The sequence below is a fragment of the Phialemonium atrogriseum genome (assembly GCF_030411735.1).
Source record: "Phialemonium atrogriseum strain 8032-3 unplaced genomic scaffold QBC33scaffold_25, whole genome shotgun sequence".
Classification (NCBI taxonomy): domain Eukaryota; kingdom Fungi; phylum Ascomycota; class Sordariomycetes; order Cephalothecales; family Cephalothecaceae; genus Phialemonium; species Phialemonium atrogriseum.
Window position 1 is genome coordinate 339,859 of NW_026848162.1, and position 18,605 is coordinate 358,463.

At 54.9% G+C, this 18,605-nt stretch overlaps 8 protein-coding genes across 8 annotated transcripts; 3 read left to right on the forward strand and 5 right to left on the reverse strand.

The window, feature by feature from the left end:
- Nucleotides 1-16: 16 nt before the first annotated feature.
- QBC33DRAFT_613247 (monooxygenase aurF) lies at nt 17-2,167 on the reverse strand. Its single transcript, XM_060432527.1, has 9 exons — nt 2,078-2,167; nt 1,880-2,008; nt 1,674-1,739; nt 1,306-1,585; nt 1,111-1,237; nt 993-1,045; nt 789-911; nt 481-742; nt 17-449 (listed from the first exon to the last, which is right to left on the reverse strand). Exons 1-9 carry the CDS (start codon nt 2,121-2,123, stop codon nt 72-74), a joined length of 1,464 nt encoding a protein of 487 aa, XP_060280518.1. The 5' UTR covers nt 2,124-2,167; the 3' UTR covers nt 17-71.
- Nucleotides 2,168-2,418: 251 nt separating this feature from the next.
- On the reverse strand, nt 2,419-4,399 carry QBC33DRAFT_622263 (uncharacterized protein; the record flags this gene model as incomplete). Its single annotated transcript, XM_060432831.1, has 3 exons — nt 2,419-2,859; nt 2,933-3,064; nt 3,300-4,399. 3 exons carry the CDS (start codon nt 4,397-4,399, stop codon nt 2,817-2,819), a joined length of 1,275 nt encoding a protein of 424 aa, XP_060280519.1. The 3' UTR covers nt 2,419-2,816.
- A 690-nt stretch (nt 4,400-5,089) lies between these two features.
- QBC33DRAFT_547743 (uncharacterized protein) lies at nt 5,090-7,488 on the forward strand. Its single transcript, XM_060428771.1, has 8 exons — nt 5,090-5,465; nt 5,520-5,571; nt 5,634-5,662; nt 5,717-5,895; nt 5,982-6,298; nt 6,412-6,699; nt 6,759-6,893; nt 6,952-7,488. Exons 1-8 carry the CDS (start codon nt 5,317-5,319, stop codon nt 7,180-7,182), a joined length of 1,380 nt encoding a protein of 459 aa, XP_060280520.1. The 5' UTR covers nt 5,090-5,316; the 3' UTR covers nt 7,183-7,488.
- Nucleotides 7,489-7,623: 135 nt separating this feature from the next.
- Nucleotides 7,624-8,958, reverse strand: QBC33DRAFT_595674 (uncharacterized protein; the record flags this gene model as incomplete). The annotated part of the gene is made up of 2 exons (XM_060431841.1): nt 8,310-8,958; nt 7,624-8,257 (listed from the first exon to the last, which is right to left on the reverse strand). The coding sequence occupies exons 1-2, from the start codon at nt 8,633-8,635 to the stop codon at nt 7,624-7,626; spliced, it is 960 nt and encodes a 319-aa protein (XP_060280521.1). The 5' UTR covers nt 8,636-8,958.
- Nucleotides 8,959-9,473: 515 nt separating this feature from the next.
- Nucleotides 9,474-10,596, forward strand: QBC33DRAFT_547748 (NUDIX hydrolase domain-like protein). Its single transcript, XM_060428772.1, has one exon. It carries the CDS (start codon nt 9,527-9,529, stop codon nt 10,265-10,267), a length of 741 nt encoding a protein of 246 aa, XP_060280522.1. The 5' UTR covers nt 9,474-9,526; the 3' UTR covers nt 10,268-10,596.
- On the reverse strand, nt 10,318-12,502 carry QBC33DRAFT_595678 (oxygen-dependent choline dehydrogenase; the record flags this gene model as incomplete). Its single annotated transcript, XM_060431842.1, has 3 exons — nt 10,318-11,265; nt 11,330-12,199; nt 12,274-12,502. The coding sequence occupies 3 exons, from the start codon at nt 12,500-12,502 to the stop codon at nt 10,367-10,369; spliced, it is 1,998 nt and encodes a 665-aa protein (XP_060280523.1). The 3' UTR covers nt 10,318-10,366.
- Nucleotides 12,503-13,740: 1,238 nt separating this feature from the next.
- On the forward strand, nt 13,741-15,799 carry QBC33DRAFT_203127 (pyridoxal phosphate-dependent transferase). The gene is made up of 4 exons (XM_060422611.1): nt 13,741-14,154; nt 14,231-14,272; nt 14,408-15,552; nt 15,622-15,799. Exons 1-4 carry the CDS (start codon nt 14,026-14,028, stop codon nt 15,653-15,655), a joined length of 1,350 nt encoding a protein of 449 aa, XP_060280524.1. The 5' UTR covers nt 13,741-14,025; the 3' UTR covers nt 15,656-15,799.
- A 390-nt stretch (nt 15,800-16,189) lies between these two features.
- Nucleotides 16,190-18,584, reverse strand: QBC33DRAFT_547755 (beta-lactamase/transpeptidase-like protein). The gene is made up of 3 exons (XM_060428773.1): nt 17,758-18,584; nt 17,315-17,699; nt 16,190-17,260 (listed from the first exon to the last, which is right to left on the reverse strand). Exons 1-3 carry the CDS (start codon nt 18,269-18,271, stop codon nt 16,381-16,383), a joined length of 1,779 nt encoding a protein of 592 aa, XP_060280525.1. The 5' UTR covers nt 18,272-18,584; the 3' UTR covers nt 16,190-16,380.
- Nucleotides 18,585-18,605: the final 21 nt, after the last annotated feature.

An 18,605-nucleotide genomic window follows, 5' to 3' on the forward strand; every position in this document is an offset into this window, starting at 1 on the left:
CAGTTCCCACAGCTGTGGAACCAGGGGCAATAATAAATTTAATAATTCGGTCGTTCCCTCAATATATCCCATCACGCAGTCTTCGGCTTCTCCGCAATCCTCCTATTCACCTTCTCGATCTCCTCCCTCGCCCCGTCCCACTTCTTGCGCCGGCCGTCGAACACCCGGTAGAGATGCGGGCTGTACACGCCCGACATGAGCAGGTTGCAGAACCGGTAGTCGGTCAGCCAGAACCACCAGCCCTTCCAGCCCCAGCCCAGGTACTCGTCGACGCGAGTGCCGGCCGTGCGGTCCGCCCAGGCCATCCACTCGGGCCCCTCGACGATGCTGGGGAACACATTCACGCGCTCCGCAACACCAGAAATCCACTCATGATGCCGGTCAATCGCGCGCTCCATCTCCTCCCGCGCAGGCAGCAGCAGCGCCGCCCCACCCCCCGCCTTCCACGCCTGCGCCACCGCCATGGACGCGAGGTCGTACAGCTGGAACGCGGGGCGACGCGAAGGCGGCGCACCCCATGAACGCCAGCTCCGCCGGGCGGTCCAGCGAGAAGACGTTGCGGTACAGGCGCGGCAGCGGCTTGCCGCGCGACCCGGGGGCGGCGGCCCAGCGCGGCGTCGTGGCGCGCGTCGGGTCGAAGCGGCGCTCCACGAGGCCGAAGTCGGTCCGGTAGCCCGTGCACAGGACCACGGCGTCGATGTCGTCGAGGCGGCGCGAGGGGGGGCGCAGGGCCGTTGTCGAGCTCGACGCTGCGCGGGCCGACGAATCGCCTGATGCCCGGCACGGACTCGACGGCGCCGGACGAGAGCGCGTGGATGAGCTCGTCGGACACGACGGGGATGGTGTACTTGAGCGAGGGCGCGGGGGATAGGCCCCATTCTAATCCGGATGGTGAAGACGCTGTCTTGCATCTTCTTGGCGACGCTGTTGAAGAGCTTCTCTGCTAGGCTAGGGCTGGGAGGAAGCGGTTGAGGTGCCCTTAGATGGCTAACACGCGCGCGGTGAGGCTGTGGTCGATGGATCGGCCTTTGACCGTCCGAGGGAGCTGTTTTGTGTGTCAGTGGGCGAGTACTGCCGGTGAAAGGAAGAGGATGGAGCAGGATGGCTTACGATGTAAGCGCCCTCTCTGTGGGAAAGATATATATTCTTTGCGTGGCCCACGAGCGACACTGCAGTATCGGCACCTGAGTTTCCCAACCCAATCACCAGCACGTTCTTTCCCTTGAAGACTTTAGGCCTGGTCAATTGACGGAGACATCAGAATCGAGCTAATGACTGAGGAGTAATCGGTGAGAGGACACATGCCTCTTATAAGCCCGAGAGTGGACCTTGTCCCCGGTAAACAACTCGAACCCCTTGAAGACCGGAATGTGCGGCTTCTGATTGACTCCCGTCGCAATGACAACCTTGTCGAACAGTTCGCTGGCCGAGCCGTCGATATCCACAACCCACTTCTCGCGAGCATCGTCGCGTGTCACGCGGGTGACATCAGTGTTGAGGCGGATCTTGGGTCGCAGGCCGAAGTGGTCGGCGTAGCTCTCGAGGTATTTGTCCACCTCGCCAGCAGGGCAGCCACTCGGAGTTTCTGGCCAGGTCGAAGAACAATATGTGAGCAAAGCTAGTTAGTAGGAGAGTGGGGGTCGGTGGAGAAGGGAAGGGAGGAGGTTTCTTACCGTCGGGGAACGGGAAGTCTGTAAAGCAGCCATGTGTGGCAGTGACCATCAGCAACCGGAAATGCTCTTCCATTACTTGGCACATAGAATCCCGAAGCTCACCCTTTCCTTGGAAATGTTTATAACCGTGTCTGTATCTTGGTCAACATTACTAGCTACAACAAAGAGAGATAAGGAGCAAGAAGAGGGAGTGCGTTCTCTCATACCTGGGAGGACTGAGGTCTTGTCCTCTTCTGTGAAGTGCCACAGTCCTCCGACATAGCTGTTGCGCTCGAAACCTACCACTTCGAACCCCTCTTCGGCCAAATCCTTGAGTGTTACCAGGCCAAGTGCGCCTGATGCGAGGTCAGCGAGAGAAAGAGAAAAATGTGGTCGACAATATCGTCGGGAACGCGTCTCCTAACCTAAGCCTATGACGGCAACCCTTGGGCTGCTATTGTTGTCTCTCATTCTGGCGGGGATATGGGGCACAGAAGCAGGGACACTGGACTTCGCGTAACAAACGAAGCCACCGTGCTGGTGGACCCTTCGGGGGGCACAGAGCATTAAATAGATGCACTGCATGCAACAGGGTGGCCATCAAGGTGGCGCGGATGGTCCCAACCCCGGCTTACCTTGTACAGTACTTGGCCGTGGGGCCGGCGCCCACCCGTCCAATGGAGGATGGCCAGGAACCGAGGGACCCCGACTGATTGATTAGATTAGATCGCTTGCATCAATGCAATTGGCTAGTCTGTATCCGTATCTACACTGGGCACAAGCTCTAGCTCATAACACCCCTGCTCCCTCTCCCAAACAACGCAAATATCAGCCCATCATCTCAGAGATTTCTGGAGTCCAAGAACGCAGCTACATCCAGCATCACACAGATGCGGTATTTTCCCCTGAAGGACACACCGGGAATAAGCACCCCAGGGTCCAAGGCACACGAATGTCGAGTCACAATGGCGCAACTCGATGGCGCAACTTGGTGGCGCTTTTACCAACTGAGTGCCTACCTGATGTGTCGGTCCGCATTTAATGGTCTTGTAGTTTCATGCTGCCACTTCAGAAACAGAATATCCATGGTTCTATCGTTCCCGAATTCGCTACTTCCTTCAAAAATGGACTTGAACGCCAGTCCTGCAAGGGGGCAATGTGCTGCTAATGGAGGAAGAGCGAAACATATTGCATCCATGCCAAATGTCTATTTCGAGGAGTTAATGGAAACCCCACATAAGGCACCGGCTTTAGCTGAGGAGATGTTGGACGAGACTTACGAGGAGGCTGGGGCGGTGCCGCCGGCGAGGTACTTCCGTCCGGAATCAGGCTTCTTCAGCGGGACGATGCGGAAGGTCCTCACGTGGCTGGGAGATCGGTTGGTGCTGCCACAGATGAAGCGGCTGGGATAGCTTGCTGTTGAAATCCCCAAAGCCAAGGAGCTCTCATTTCACCGCCGGGAACTGAGAGCTAGAACTTGGCTCCTCCCAGGGCGGAGACCAGCACCTTGGCTGGCCGCTGGATTGCTTCATGAATGATCGGGCAGCCACACATACGTCGATCAAAGTCGTTAACCAAGTTCATTCAACAACCAAAGCGCATATATCTCCGTTCAGCGTATCTCCCCTTCCATATCGAGCGAGAAACGCTTCCAGGATAGTCTCGACTTGGTCGAACAGTCTCTGTCTCTTGGTGGCAACCGCATCTGCGAATTCATTTGCCAAGTTCTCGTCGCATCGCCTGGACACATTGTCCGAGATGATGTGTAGATATCCAAAACCAGTGTTGCCTTCCCTGCATGCCCGAGCCATGTGTCCCACCTCGCAGTCTACCCAGCAGGCTTTTCCGTTCCGGTTGCTCTTGGAGTACCACCTCTCCAGCCAGTCAAATGACTCGCAAAGGGGTGAGGGGACCGTCACAATGGTACCCGTCACCAACCCCGTTTCTGATGCCGCAGCTTCCGGTCCGAGAACGTTCTGCCACGTAACCAGCTCTTCACCAACGTAGCTTTTTTCTCCGGTGACCAACCACTCGTTCGGGGTCAACTCCGGCCGGAGAGAGCCGGACTTCCCCAGGTAAAGCAGGCATTTGACTTGGCTGAAGTGCTGCAGAGCACGGACGAGGTGGCCGCCGATATCCCCCCAGAAGCTGGGCATGCACCCCAGATATGCCACTGTCTTGCCATTTGGCAGAGTCCGCTTCTGCCAGGAGAATAACAAGTCTTCGCCATCATCGCTACATAGCCACTCCTTGCCACGGGTTGACTGAAGCCGATAAGCATAGCCTATGATGACCACGTCTGCTTGTCCCATGCCGCGCAGGTTCGAGGCCAAGAACAGTTCGCTGCATCGATTTGCCAGCGGCCGCTCACAACTAACTACCCCTGGGCCCCTGCCCTTAAGAGCCAGGAATGTCGCTACGAGGCTTGCATAGTGCTCGACATAGTCGATTCCCGGGAAGCAATTGACTGCAATGGTGTCGGGACCTAGTACGGTTGTGGTGGGCCGGTGCCAGTTGAACATCTTGTGACTTTTCTCGACGTCTGATAGTCGAGCCGGGGGGTCCCTTGAGTAGTCCCCACGAACTATTATTGTCGACCAGTCCTTAAGTCGAATGTCCTGATGCATCTTCTGTGCGACGTAGTCGTATAACGAGCCCAGCATGGTGTGATCGCTTGTCTGTTTAATAACATAAAGCGGCGCCGTGGGTTCGGGGACGTCCGACTCTTTCGAATTGGAGCCGGACATTCTGGACATCGTCATGTCATGTAGAGACAACACTCATCAGTCTATTGGTGAAATACTTCGTCAACAAGGATCGGGGACCGTGAATTGCGTTTAATTATTTCAAGTCAATTCGGGTCGGAAGAGTCTGTCAGTAAAAATTACTGGTTTCTTTTTGAGCCAGCTCGGCCCAGACGATTATCCGACCGTCGAATCAGGGCGTCACTACAAGTAACACGTGGCTGGAGGAATGCGGTTAGGTTGCATGGCTTGCATGAAACTGAGGACGGAGAGCCCGGGGATAAGGTAACCGGAGTGGAAGTTCTCCGCCTCCCGTCTCCCGCCCTAGATTGACACGGATGTGATTACGGAAGTTTTCAAGAAGAGCCATGATGGGAAGAATGAAAGCCCAAGGCCAGTTTATCGTCTGAAACTAGTTGGTAGATTGTTAGACTCGCAAATTCCAGGGCATTCTCCTGCCTACCTGACAATCTGGAACACTTGCGTGTCCACCAGCTCTTACTCGAAAAGATGGTGTTTACACCGGCCGGAGCAATTCCGAGGCGCACCCCCAATTACTGTGCAGACGGAAGGGTGAGAGCTGAAAAAGGGTGGCGTACACATCGACCAATCTTGGGCCTCCACTATGCGCCCGAAGGATTTCATGGCCAATCGAATTGCCGTCTTTCTTGAATGTTGCATCTTTGGAAGGCAGGGAATAGGACATTGCAGTGGTCAATTGCAAGGGTGTCCTCTTCCTTCCTTATCTTTGCATCGCCCCCTGACCAAAAACTTTGTTGTTTTTCTCTCGGTGCTCGGTGGTCTCCTCATCTATCCTCCACTTAATTACCTTTCGCTCCCTCCTTCTTTCTGCAGCGAAAGAGGAAAAGTGGTCATCATTATTGCTCTATTGTTTCTCTTATTTCTAACATTACTTCACCATGTCCGGCCAATCCCTCAAGTCCCCGGTTCCCATGGCTGTTCCCCTGTCCGACAATTCTACCAACCCCTCGAGCGGTAGCCTTGCCAGTTCGTCGAATAGGCCCCAACCGGCACAACAACTTGCAAAGGGGCTCTTTAACAGAAATGAGTGAGTTTCGTGCTGCGTCAAATAGACCATTCTAATACTAATGTTAATTAATAGTCAATGGCAACCTGAGCAGGATCTAACTCTGCAAGATGTGACTGACGCAGTTGTCTGTAGATATCCAGCCTTGTGAGAGACGAAATCGGCTTGCTGATTTTTTGTATTGCACAGCACCTCCGACGGCCTGGGATAGAAATAATGTAAGTGGCTGTCCACGGTTGGTATACACAAATAACGGGCTAAGATGGAACCAGATTCTTTCCCGAGGTCAAGTCCGCCCAGATCAAAGACAACGTCGAGCTCACAAGAGAAATCTCCTCGGTGTTCAACGTCCCGGACTTCTTCTGGACCAGGGCTGGGTATGAAGCCAATGGCTTCTTCAGCTATAACAAGTCCCCGCTGTCACCGAATAAGTTCCAGGGAGTCAGCTTTGGTATAATTACATGCATTATTTGAGCCTCTGGACTAATCATGCTCCCCCTGTTGCTTGATCATTATTGCTGACTGTACGCTGAGCAGGCACCACGTCCCGCTTCCTCATCAAGGAGATCATCCCCACAAGTAAAGATAGTTACAGATATGACTGGCAGTACCTCAGCTTTGTGAGCCTCTGGTACCGCCCGAGCATCGAACAAGACCAACCAACGCAGTACTTGCTATGTTTTGATCTTTCCCCCAAGATGAAAAGATCCATCGTGGAGGCCTTCCAGAAGTCCAATCACTCTGCTTGGCGCCACTGTCCGCTGGGTGTCTACTCCGTCATCGTACCCGTGATTGCGCGCTTCTTTGACGACGCCTTGTGGGAGTTCCGAGTGCCTATTCGAGACATCGAGAAGGTGGGCTGCCCTACCCCGGCTTGTTGGCGCATTTGCTTGTATAATTAAAGGGAGGAGAGTAATTATCAGCGATTACTAACACCGGACACGTCGCACTTTCCTCCCCCATCTAGTCACGGATCAGGTCAAACCAGTCAACCGTCGCCAACGCCATGGAGACGCGCTATATCAGCATGCACGAGCTTTCGCGACATGTCATCCACGAGATTGAGACGCTCCAGATCTCAGCGCGAACCCTCGCCTCAATCGCCGAGCATCACGGGTACTGCATACACGACGCAACCGGCGGAGAGCCTGACTGCAACTGCGGGACGGATCTAGAATTCTATCAACGGTTCTTGGAAAACCTGCAGCTCCGAGCCGCGGCTTTTGATAACAGGCTGCAGAACGAGATCAGATTGGTAATTGCCTTTTCTTCTTCTTTTTTGGCCATTTGTGAACCGGGTTGACCGTTTCGCAGGCTTTCAATCTCTCTGCCGCAGATGACAATGCAACAGCCAAAGAGATCCTGAAGGATGGGCATAATGATGGCAGAGAGCTCACCCAGTTGGTGTCGACTGCCACCTTGCTCTTCCTGCCGGGGTCATTCATCTCCGTGAGTTGACTCCTCATATCACTACAGGTCGACCATCTCAACTGAGTGTCCACCACAGAGCCTTTTCGGCATGAACTTTTTCCAGTACGGCGATAAGAACGTGGATACCTCGGATCAGATCTACATCTTTGTTATCGTCACCGTGGTTGTTACGGCCATGGCATTTGGCGTCTGGCAGTACTACATCAAGAGGGAGCGCAAGCGCAACATCAAAAACACGCCAGGTGCGGTGGATGTAGCGGCCTTGGAGAAGGGGCTAGTGCGCGGAACAACGTTCCCAGCCCCCTAAACCCCGGTGGAAGATGCGAGTCATTGTGTTTGGATTGGAATTTCATGCGAAAGAAGGCCTAGATCTTTGTCTAGCTATATTATATCCTATACATTGTGGTTAATCTAGACGGCTTACATTGGCAACAACAACAACAACAGAGACGGCGACAGCAAGAGTGCTTTAGCAATCGCGACAGCGACGGCTAGCGAAATGCCCCTGCCCTAATAGTTAAATACCCCTGCCCGCGGAGACAACCTCGTGACAGAGACAGTCTACATTAGTTTTGAGTTGACGGACCTATTTATAGATATATTAAGTATTTACACAAGAAAACCTCGCCGTATAAGAGAGTCTCTCGATGAGAGAATGCCTCCATGGCAGACCAAGCAATCAGCCCCCACACAACAGTCTAGCAAAGCAGTTGACTATGCCCCCCGCCACCGCACTGCAAGCAAGCACTCAAGCAGGGCAGTGGAAGCACCCAATGTCGTAATACGCAAGCCCATACGTCAGCGGCACGAACATGATCGTGGCGATGTCGGCCGAGTACAGGTTGCATCCCCTGAAGGCACCATTGTCACCACCCTGGTACGCAAACAACTGGCACAGCGGCGTCTGCGTGCAGCTGAGCGCGCAGTTCGCCGCGCTGGACGAGTCGCCCCGGTTGGCGATGAGGGACGAGTACGCATTCTGGGCGTTGCCGAGCGCGCCGCAGGTCGCGCCGGATGGGGGTGGGTTGACGGCTGTGCAGGCCGGGGTGGAGGGGGTCAGGGTGATGTCGTCGAAGAGGAGCTCGGTGCCGTAGAAGTAGCCGCCGTCGCAAGAGAGGGTGAAAGTCAGGAGGGCGGTGGAGTATGGCGGGGTGAAGACTATGTTGTACTGGTGGTACTCGTATGCGGTGTTGCGGTGGATGCGTGCGGTGTCTACGATCTGGTCGCCTAGGCTGACCTGGGCGTAGCAGCTGCCGTCGTGGATTTCTTGCTTGGTGGTGATCCCCCAGTAGTACGTGAGCGTGTACTGGTGGGCGGTATCCAGGCCGGAAAGCGCCTGGGAGAAGGAGGTGGGTTGGTATCTGATTGGAATGTTCGCAAAGCTAGAGACTGTCAGAAAAGAAAATGCAGCTTGGCAGACCTAGGAATACGTACACGTAGTAGTCGCCTGAGTGAGCTGGTATAGTGCCATCCTGCTCTCTGACTTGTACCGACGGGACATTCGGATCGTCACTGGGACCGAAAGTCCAGGGAGCTCCGTCCCATACAGTTCCTCCTGGTACTTCTCTAGGAATCTCGAGGCTGGGGTTTTCGAGAACATTCGTAGGGCTGGGGGTCGAGGTCGGGGTCAAAGTCTCTGATACAGTCGGACCGGAGGTAGCCGAGCTCGAAGGCGTCACGGGTGGACATGGCTTTGCGTTAACACCAACGTAGACCAGAGATGTGACGGCGAAGGCGATAACCTTGGGGAAGAAAACCATCTTGAAGGCACCAATCGGTATTGACTGTAAAACTGGCACTTGCGTCTGTCAAGGGAAAAGAATGAGCGAGCATGGGCTTGCTGTCTGCTATATGTTCCCTGTTCCGCGGTCCTTCAGTCTGTCTGCAGGCACAAAGTTAGGCTAGCGCTGAGACATGGCCCAGACCCAATATCAGATTCAAGCTCTCCTCGATCTAGACTGGTGTCAAGGATCGATATGCAGATATTGGCGCTATTGCGTGGGCTGAAGAGCTTGAGCTTGATTAGGCTTACATGCGCGGCGCGATCCAGCCGGGTGGATATAGTGGGCCTCCCGTTGTCGAGACCCAGGCTACCTAGTCCACTAGTCTATTGGAGGTCATTTCCGGGGTGCCTGAGCATGTTGTATTGGAAAGGGGCGAAAATTATGGCACGTGCGCGTCATGTCGTATGTGTACCTTTTCAGGAATCTGCTGTCGCCAACAAAGCAAGCTTCTTTTGTCCAGAGCGATTACATAGTCTTCACAAGACCCACGATGATAGAGCCAGATTTCAAGTGATCCAGGCAAAATGCGGATACCTCCGTACTTTATTTCTCCGTGTGAGTACGTATAGTGACATGCGACGTAGGCGCATGTACTCGCAATAAATTCATGTAGCAAGGCTTACTTGGGGGTCTGTGCGCATTCTTTCGTAAGGGGGTTAATATGCAATGCGCATATACGGTATTGTATTGTATTGTAGGTATATCCGGGATTTAATTACATAGCACGCCTAGGTGCATACCTTGATTTACGCTTGTTGCGATGACGTAATCAAGCTAGTAGTGAACTCTGTGAATATTATTTCTTGCCTTTGCTCTGCTAACTCTCCCACCTGCCTTAACTTAGATAATCTCCAAGAGAGATAATACATGCAGTACGTGCTTTTCCCTCGCTCCTCTTTCACAATCAGATTTTTACCGATAGCGAGACCAAGTTCACGCATCCGTCCCCCAGTCCGCCGAATGCAACTACCCCGCTGCTCGCTCGCCATGTCACACAAGACTCAGGAACCCGTCATCACCCGGGTCTCGGACCTGCCCGTCGAGCAGGCAAAGTGGGTTACACTGAAGAAGATCGAGTACGTCGACCAGGTCGGCAAGGCGCGCATCTGGGAGGCAGCCTCGCGCAAGACGCGCGGCAAGGCCGGGGTCGACGCCGTCGCCATGGGCAACATCCTGCTGCACCCGTCGCGGGCCCCCTCGACCCTCCTGGTGATCCAGTACCGCCCTGCCCTGGACTCGTACACGGTGGAGTGGCCGGCGGGGCTCGTGGACGCCGACGAGACGGCCGAGCAGGCGGCGGTGCGCGAGTTCAAGGAGGAGACGGGCTACGACTGCCGCGTCCTGAGCATCAGCCCGCCGCAGGCCGCTGACCCGGGCATGTCCGACGCGAACATGCAGCTGGTCATGGTCGAGGTTCGTCTGGCCGAGGGGGACGAGGTGGAGCAGCCGGAGCAACGGTTGGAGGACGGGGAGCATATCGAGCGCGTCGTCGTGCCGCTCGCAGAGTTCTACGATCGGCTCGTCGAGTACTCAAAGCAGGAGCGCATGATTGTCGCGGCAAAGCTGTTCCATTTTGCGGCTGGGATGCACTTTGCAAAGACGCATTAGGGGGGTGGTTGCTCTTACTATATAGTAAAATTGGTTGTACTTCAGAGTAATGCATCTAACTTATCCCTCATCCAGCTGATCAAAAGTCATAGTCCCAGGTCAGATGCCGTCGCACCGCCCTCCCTCGCTTCTTGGATTTTGCCTCCGCCTTGATAAGATCGGCAGCCTGTGATTAATGTCAGCAACATGGCAAGAATACGTCGGGCTTCCGAATCTCAATACCTTCTCAGCAACAGCATACACAGTCTGGCACGTATTAGCGCCAGGGAGTGTGGGCATAATACTCCCATCAACAACCCGCAACTGGCTTATCCCGTAGACCCTCAGGCGCTCGTCGACGACGCCGCCGAGCTCCCGCGGCAGCATGGCGGCGGTGCCGACGGGGTGGGAGTCTGTCGGCGACACCGACGCGGCGACGAACCCGGCCAGGTCCGGCTCGCTCGTCACGGCGTCGCCCGGCCGCGTCTCCTGCGGGTCGAACTGCGCGTGCACGCTGTTGTTGAAGTACAGCCGCCGCGTGAAGCGGACCATGTCGACCAGGATGGCCGTGTCGAGCGGGTTGCTCAGGGTGCGGTAGTCCACGACCGGCTCCCTGCCTTCGGGGTCGGCCGCGTCGATGTTGACCGTGCCGCGGCTCAGCGGGTGCAGGTGGACGAAGTTGCCGCCTCCGAGGCCGCCGTGGATGACGGAGCTGTAGAAGGCGGTCTTGTTGGACCGAAGGGCGGCGGCATACGATTGCATCTGTGCCTTGTAGCCGGCAACGATGGTTGCATCAGTTCCAGGTTCCAGTTGCTGGGCAGGATCCTGTGCTGAGAGGTTTGCTGCCAGTTCCTCGTAGCGCGGGGAGATGACCGGGAAGGGGAGCCACGATGCGGCGTTGGGGGAAGCAATGGAATACGGGCCCGTCTTATTCTCGGCCCAGACTTCTGCAGCCCAACCACGGAAGGTCGCATTAGTAATGAGGTCGGCCGAAGATGGGTGAACAGTGGCGTTGCGGACTGTCGAGAGGTGTGTAAGTGCCCCAAACGCCGTGTGCTACGGATATAAGTGAAGAATACTTACATGTAATCGAGATAGAGAGCACCGGATGGTCTTGGAAGTTTTGTCCGACCCCTGGGAGGTCAACAACAGTAGTTATGTTGGCCTTAGTCAGGAGTTTCTTGGGACCAATGCCGCTGAGCTGTAAGATCTGAGGGGTGTGGATGGCTCCGGCGGCGATAATGACCTCTCTCTTCGCAAGGACCAACTTGGGAGCACTTGTGGAATTTGTGGAGTTAGAGCTTCGACCAGCCACCAAAGCCGGGATAAAGGTAACACCCGTCGCCCTTGTTCCATTCAGCACAATTCTGTTGACTTTAGAGCCCGTGATCAGGTGGTAGTTTGACCGGTTCAGCTGGTCGTAATGGCCAGTCCGAGAATATGATCGAGTCACGTTGTAAGGATCCATAAAGGTCGGATACCAGTATACACCAGCCCCGCCAGCTCCGCTATCAACGGGAAATTCCACTCCAGGTACCTCTTTGTAGGCGCTGTAAAGGACAGAGGTGTCTGCGTACTGGTAAGATGGCCAGCCTGCATAAACCCCGGACTCATTGCCCCAGAATCTGGTATCGTACGACATATTCGAAGACTCTGTAACTTCGGCGGTTGGAGGAACAAAGTTCAGCGCCTTCTTGAAGTAAGGCAGCAGCCCTTCCCAGCTCCAGTTCGACGAGTTGCCAAAGAACTGGCCCCAGCGGTTGTAGTCCTCAGTCGTCCCCCGGACAGTCATCATGCCGTTAACTGCAGAGCTGCCACCAACAACGTTTCCAGCCATTACAGCGCTTGTTCTGTTGCGCAAATTTGTCTGAGGAACCGAATTGAAGGTGTATAAGAACCGAGGATTCAGGCCCCCTGAGCCACCTTGGACTCTTAGGATATTAGGCGAATCGCCTGCCGGCCGGTGTTAGCACAACCCTGCTTCTGGGCTGTATTTTGTGAATGTGCTCAGGAATGTGTAGATATACTTAGCTCGCCATGTTCCACGACCAAGACCGTCGTCTTTCCATCTTCAGTCAGACGATCGGCAACGGTGAGACCTGCAGTACCACCACCGACAATGACATAGTCGTACGACTCATCGACATCCCTAGCGCTGAGTAGAACCCTCGAGCGCTGGACGCCACGAGGATAGCCGAGGGCTACTGGACTGGCCAGAGCAATGGCAATGGAAACGAGGGATAGGAAGCGTTGCATACCGAGTTCAGGGCAACAGTCAAAAGACCCAATATGTGGGCAGTCTCGGACTATTGAACCGCCAAGATGGCTGTTGATCGACCCATATATAATTATTGTTGACCCCTGCGGCGCCATTACCGGTGACCCAGATGATAGACACTGCCGAGGAGACCTCGTCCGACCGCATCGGCTAAAACGCCCCTTTGTAATTTAGCTCTTCTGTAAGGTTCTGGATAAACTCTAACTAAAGAAGCGGTCGGGATGGTCCACTCTCCCGGCACTTGAATAAGTAATGATTTTCAGGTACGATATTCACTCGGGGTTACACCATAGGTGAGGTGCAAGGCACGAAATGCCTAATTACATGGTTGGGGTCATGACAGGTTTTTTTTACGTCAGTGTTTTCTTTAGCCGTTCTCTAGGAATTATACGTGGAGGGGAAGCTCATGGGGTGGTTTCGACGCCTGGGACTACGTGGGCGCCAGTTTCCCCCCGGGGGGGGGTTGGGGGGGTTCGACCAGGTCGGTGGGCAGGCGGTGGAATAGGATGCCGAGAGTCGGGGGTTGAAGGAGACATCTCGCCGAAGGGCCCCGGGCGGCGCGTGATAGTTTACGCCGGCGGCGGGCCGTAGCCCGGAGGCCATAAAATGACCCATCCCGGTGCAAAAGCCGATTACTGCCGCGGTCTGGCTACCCCATCGATCCCGCGCAGACCGCCTCCGCAACGCCCACGCCGGCACCTGCGCCTCAGTCCGCAGCAAGGCCCTGCGCGCTGCACGCCCACGCGTCCAGCCCCGCAGCCGCACTGCTAGACAGCCTTGTCGCCGAGGTGGCACGCAGCTAAGAGGTGTGCAAAGCCGCGTCCAAGTTCGGCAACAGGCTGGATGGTTTCAATGCCAGCCAGACATAAGTCGTCGTTCAGGACGCCGAGCTCAGAACTGGTAATCAAAGTCACACCGTGCTAGGCAGAATGAGGCAGACGCATCTTCTGCGGTCGGGCTTCGCGGTGCAGGCGGCGATGCTGAGGGTGGGCCCCGGGGGGTCGCTGTATGAGAGGGCTGGCACGCTGGACCGTGAGGGGGAGTTGGAGGGGAGCCGAGCCGAGGCGGATGTCGGTCGGCAGTAGCGGGCGAAGATAATGGGGGCCAAAGGGCGTGCCAAGTGGAAGAAGCGGGCCGCGGAGCGTGGAAGGCGGTACCAGCATGTCTGGCTGTATTGTGTGCTGTGACGTAGGTCACACTAGCTGTGAACAATCACACAAAAACGAGCCAGCGAGTGACAGCAATTTATCTTGATCCTAGCTTGTCCTCTGGTCGATCTTCAACAATTTGTTACGTCACGCAAAACCGGGCCATCAAGGTGCCATCCAGGTTCTTTGCTCGCTTTGCCAACCCCGCAGGAAAGTGGGAGTCACGTCAGGAGCTATCCCCTTTGGAGAACCTCATGAAGCAGGGTATTTAACAGGTATCTCAACTTTCAGATAAAATCATCTCCCAGCTTCAAAAACCAGCCCGTCGTTGCATTACAATTGCTTTCGTAGAAATGTTGTCCTCGAGGGCTACCCATACGTCGTCGCAACTGGATACTCCGTGGAGGTTCGCACCGAAATTCGGGATTTATGACGCGGAAACGAACCCAGATGGTGTCATATCTTTTGCCACTGCTGAGAATGTAAGGGAACCAAGGCAGTCTTCCAGCTTGATGCTGGATCATACACTGTGTCGCACATCTCACACTTTAGTCATAGGCCCGAATCCATCAAGAAGTTGCCGACTTTGTGAACTCCCGGGTAAGAAACACGGATTCATTTGCTCTTTCTCTAGCTCAAGCTGGGTGCCTTGATCCAAGACATATTCAACAACCGCGGTTTTGGCAAAATAGCAGAGTTGGGACGTAGATTGCAACGAGTTAACGCAGTCCATAGGTTGAGTTCCCTTCATCGGCCTTCACATATTACGGCTTCAGTACAGGTGGAGGCTCTCGGTTCCCCAAAGCGTTGGCGAACCACCTCAATGAATATTTTAAGCCCCATCGAGACATAGACGGGAGTGATATCATCGCCACAGGCAGTGCTACTGCGCTCCATGAAGTCTTGGCGTTCAGTCTCGGCGATCCAGGAGATGGGGTACTCCTAAGCCGCCCCGGCTATGGCAGGTTCGAGCTTGACTTTTGGAACAAGGCAAGAATGCAAGTCGTCTGGGCCGATACCGAAGCGGAGACTTGCTTCGATGTGGACGTGGTGGACAGCTTTGAGAAGGCTCTCCAAGAATCGAATGCCGTTGGGGTGAAGATTAGAGCGCTGTTAATCATTAACCCGCATAACCCTCTGGGTAACGTACCAGTTATTCTATTATTATCGAGTTTAATTATGCCCCTGGTGGGATCACTAACAAGCTTCAAAGGCAAATGCTATCCCAAAGACACAATCGTTGCGCTCATGAAATTCTGTCAGATGCACCAGATCCATTTCATCAGCGATGAGATATATGCGCTTTCCGAGTTTGATTCCCAGGAGCACGATGCAGTCCCCTTCACGTCGGCACTATCAATCGACTCCACCGGCATCATCGACGAGGGCTTACTGCACGTCACGTACGGCATGGCCAAAGACTATGGCTCCCCCGGCCTGCGTGTCGGAGCGCTGATCACGCGGAACCCGCAGCTCCTGAAGTCCGCTCGGAGCATTATCCGGTTCCACAACCCGTCTGGGCCGTCCATTGTGATCGCCACCGCTATGCTCGAGGACCGGGAGTGGTGCCGCTCGTTCCTCGCCACCTCTCGGCAGCGCATCGCCGAAGCGTACCTGTGGTTCACGTCCGAGCTGCGGAGCATGGGCGTGGAGTACCTGCGGGGATCAAATGCCGGCTTGTTTGTCTGGGTCAACCTTTCGCCGTACTTGCCACCGGAGACTTCGGGGATGTCCCACCAGGAGAGGGAATTTGCTCTGGCCCAGAAGACTCTTGACGGAGGCGTCTTCTTGCAGCCGGGAGAGGAGCACGCGCTGCGCCCTGGCTGGTTTCGCATGGTGTACACAGACAACCCAGAGGCTGTCCAGGAGGGGCTCAAGAGGTATGTACTGCACAACCGGCTGACGGGTGACTTTCTACATGTGAATCTTACTAACGCATCTGATATCAGGTTAAAGCTCGTTCTTCAAAATCTCTCGTGGTAAATATAAGGCACAACACTCTGAACAAGTACTGTGTCTGTTAGCGAAGGCATACATACGCACGAGGATAGGCAAGTCGAGATCTAATTGGGTATGGGAACGAAATTAAGATGGTCACGATTTGGATGCCACTTCTCCGAACTGCTTCATCGTGACCACTGGGAGGAGCGAATGAAGATGCTGCTTGAGCATGATGCCCCAATGTTCGACATGACTCGGGACAGACCCGCTGTTAACCAACATTGGTTGTCTCAGAGTCGACAGAAGCGCTTGGATGTGCCCGAGTTAAATCATGTCAGGCATCTCTGCAGGCTTGTTTCTGTATTTGCTACGCAGAAAATGAACATTGAAGTGGTCCAAATGGTTCTCTGGGTGTGCCTCAATCTCACACAGCTTGCACTCCTACTGCACAGGCCAAACCAGCAACAATACTGGCACACGCACGGCAATATAAATGAACAAGGGCAAGAGTCGGACAGCATAACCCATGTTATGCTATAGCTAAGTACTAATTAGGTAAACAGCAAAGGACAGCTTCTATGCGATACTTGAGTGAGACTCTAGAAATCTAAGAACTCTTCGAAACTATGGTACAGTATATCAAAGTTACCCCCTCTAAAGCACATTTGACCAATATTAGCACAGTCCCAATGCTGACAGAGAACAAAAGACGCACGCGCCCCAGACAGGGCCCCCTGTGAGGGACACCCTTAATAGCGTTACTAACCTCAGCCTTTGTGACATTTACTAACCTTGGTCATTGTGACATTGAAGGCGGGATTCTGGATCGCCTTGATCCGTCCATCCGCTCCCCTGACAAATACAAAATCCCACAGGCTCAGGAAATTATACGCCGCGCGGTCCAGTTCGAACCACGACAGACAGCTCCCGTTCTTGAAGAACAACTGCCCCTCCAGTTCCGTCTTTTCCTCCTCCGTCATTGTGTCAAACACGGTACGCCAGGCTGTCCGCTCGGTCTGGTTGTCGCCGCTCTGCTTGGCGACCAGGTTGGTTGGGTACATCCGTCCCTCGATGAAGACGTCATCAGTTGAGGAAGTCCCGGAGCTGAGGCTGTACTGGGTGGCGTGGTTGAGCACATCGAAGCCGCGGACCGTGAAGTTGGTGATGAGGAGCCCCGGGCCGGCGTCCAGCTCCAGGGTGATGCTGGAGCCGGTAGACGTGTCCGTGTAGGTGCCCACGAGGCCACCGGCGGAGGAAGCCTCCTCCCTGCCGGCTTGTTCAACAGCGGGAATCAGAGCCTCGACCACGGCGCTGAAGATCTTGGTGTTGGCGTACTGGTCGGTGGACACCTCGACCCCACCCGTGAGGATGGAGATGACGATATCGTAGTCGGGAATTAGCGCCAGGTAGGCGTGGTAGAGGCCTAGATCCCCGCTCTTGGTAAACACGTCGATCAGGCGGCCATCCGCCGTGATTGTGTCCGATCGAAGAATCTCCCACGGGGCGCCGACGGAGCTTCCCCAGGACGAGGTATGAGTGTCCGGCTTGAGCCACTGGCGGGTTCGGCGGGGAGAGAGGAACGAGTTGGTGAGGATCCCTTCGGCAAAGGCCAGTAGGTCGACGGTGTTAGAGAACATACCTCCGGCACTATGGACATGTTAAGATAGAGACGAGTGGCGGTTGGGGGGATTTCCTTCTTACGCCTCGAAAACACCCAAGGTCACATTCCAGGTGGGTTCTCCCATGGGAACAAACCCCCTTTCCAAAAACGCTTTCACGGGACCATCGAAAGACGTGCTCTCCATGCCAACGACGTCGTAAATGCCCGTCCGGATGACGTCCTCAAACGGTTTTCCGGTGGCTGCTTCAATGACCAAGGCGAGTATGGCAAATCCGACGTTGGAGTAGACGGGACTGGTGTAGGGAAGGTATACCGGGGGTCGACGCTTGAGGTCGTTGATCAGGTTTTGCCTCGTGCAGGCCTTTGTGCCGGGAAGTCCGGAGCACTCAGGGCCGGTGCCTTTGGCGATATTTGGCAGGCCCATATCCGTCCAGGGAGCGGGGAAGATGGCCAGGTCCATGGCAGCTGTGAAGGATTAGTAAAAGATGGTATTATGCAGAGACTCTGGGTTCCAGGTGCTTACTGTCTGTGGCAAGACCCGAGAGATGGTTTGCCAAGGAGCCAACAGTGATATCTTCCCAGGGACTCGTGTTTGTGGGGTCGGTTCCCGTTGCGTTTCGCAACTCGGGGATGTACTTCAGGACCGAGTCATCCATGTTGATGGAGCTGCTCTGAAGCGCGGCGAGCGCCGGGAACATCTTGGACAGGCTTCCGACTCTGTAGATGGTGTTCTCATCAATGGAGGCGCTGCCGCCTAGGCCCGATAGGACAGGCGGCGTGAAGTGATAGCTGAAGAGTTGCTCATCCTCATGTATGGACTTGACACCAATGGAGAGACCGGTGGCCTTGAACTTGGACGTGAACTGGGCGTCGAGACCGGACGCGAGGTTTTGGACGGCGCTCTTGACAGCTTCACTGCGACTTGGAGCCTGGGGGGGCGGGAGGACAGGGCCTAGAGGGGGACATGCTTTGCAACTGGCCGAGGGAACAAGGAGCCATGCAGCCAGAGCTACGGCGAGCCTTGTTAGCGACGACATGGGAGCTGGATATGGGTGGTGATGACCCCAGGCTGTACAACTTGGAGAATGGAGGAACACTCTATGAACGAGGGGGTGGGTGCTAGGATTGAACCCCTCGGTATAGAACTTGAGAACCAGGCTATATATGAACAATCTCAATAATTTCCAGTAAGTAGTCCGGCCCACCGCATGGAGCTGCCAGGGGCTAATTCCAGGCAGGGTGTCAATCACATTGAGGCTTAGGAAGCCGCGTAAGGCGAGTTATCACTCAGGAACCTGGCGAAGAGGATCTCCATCCATGGACCAAAGTCTAAGCATATTATGACTTTACGTTACCTAGCTTCGTCGTGGT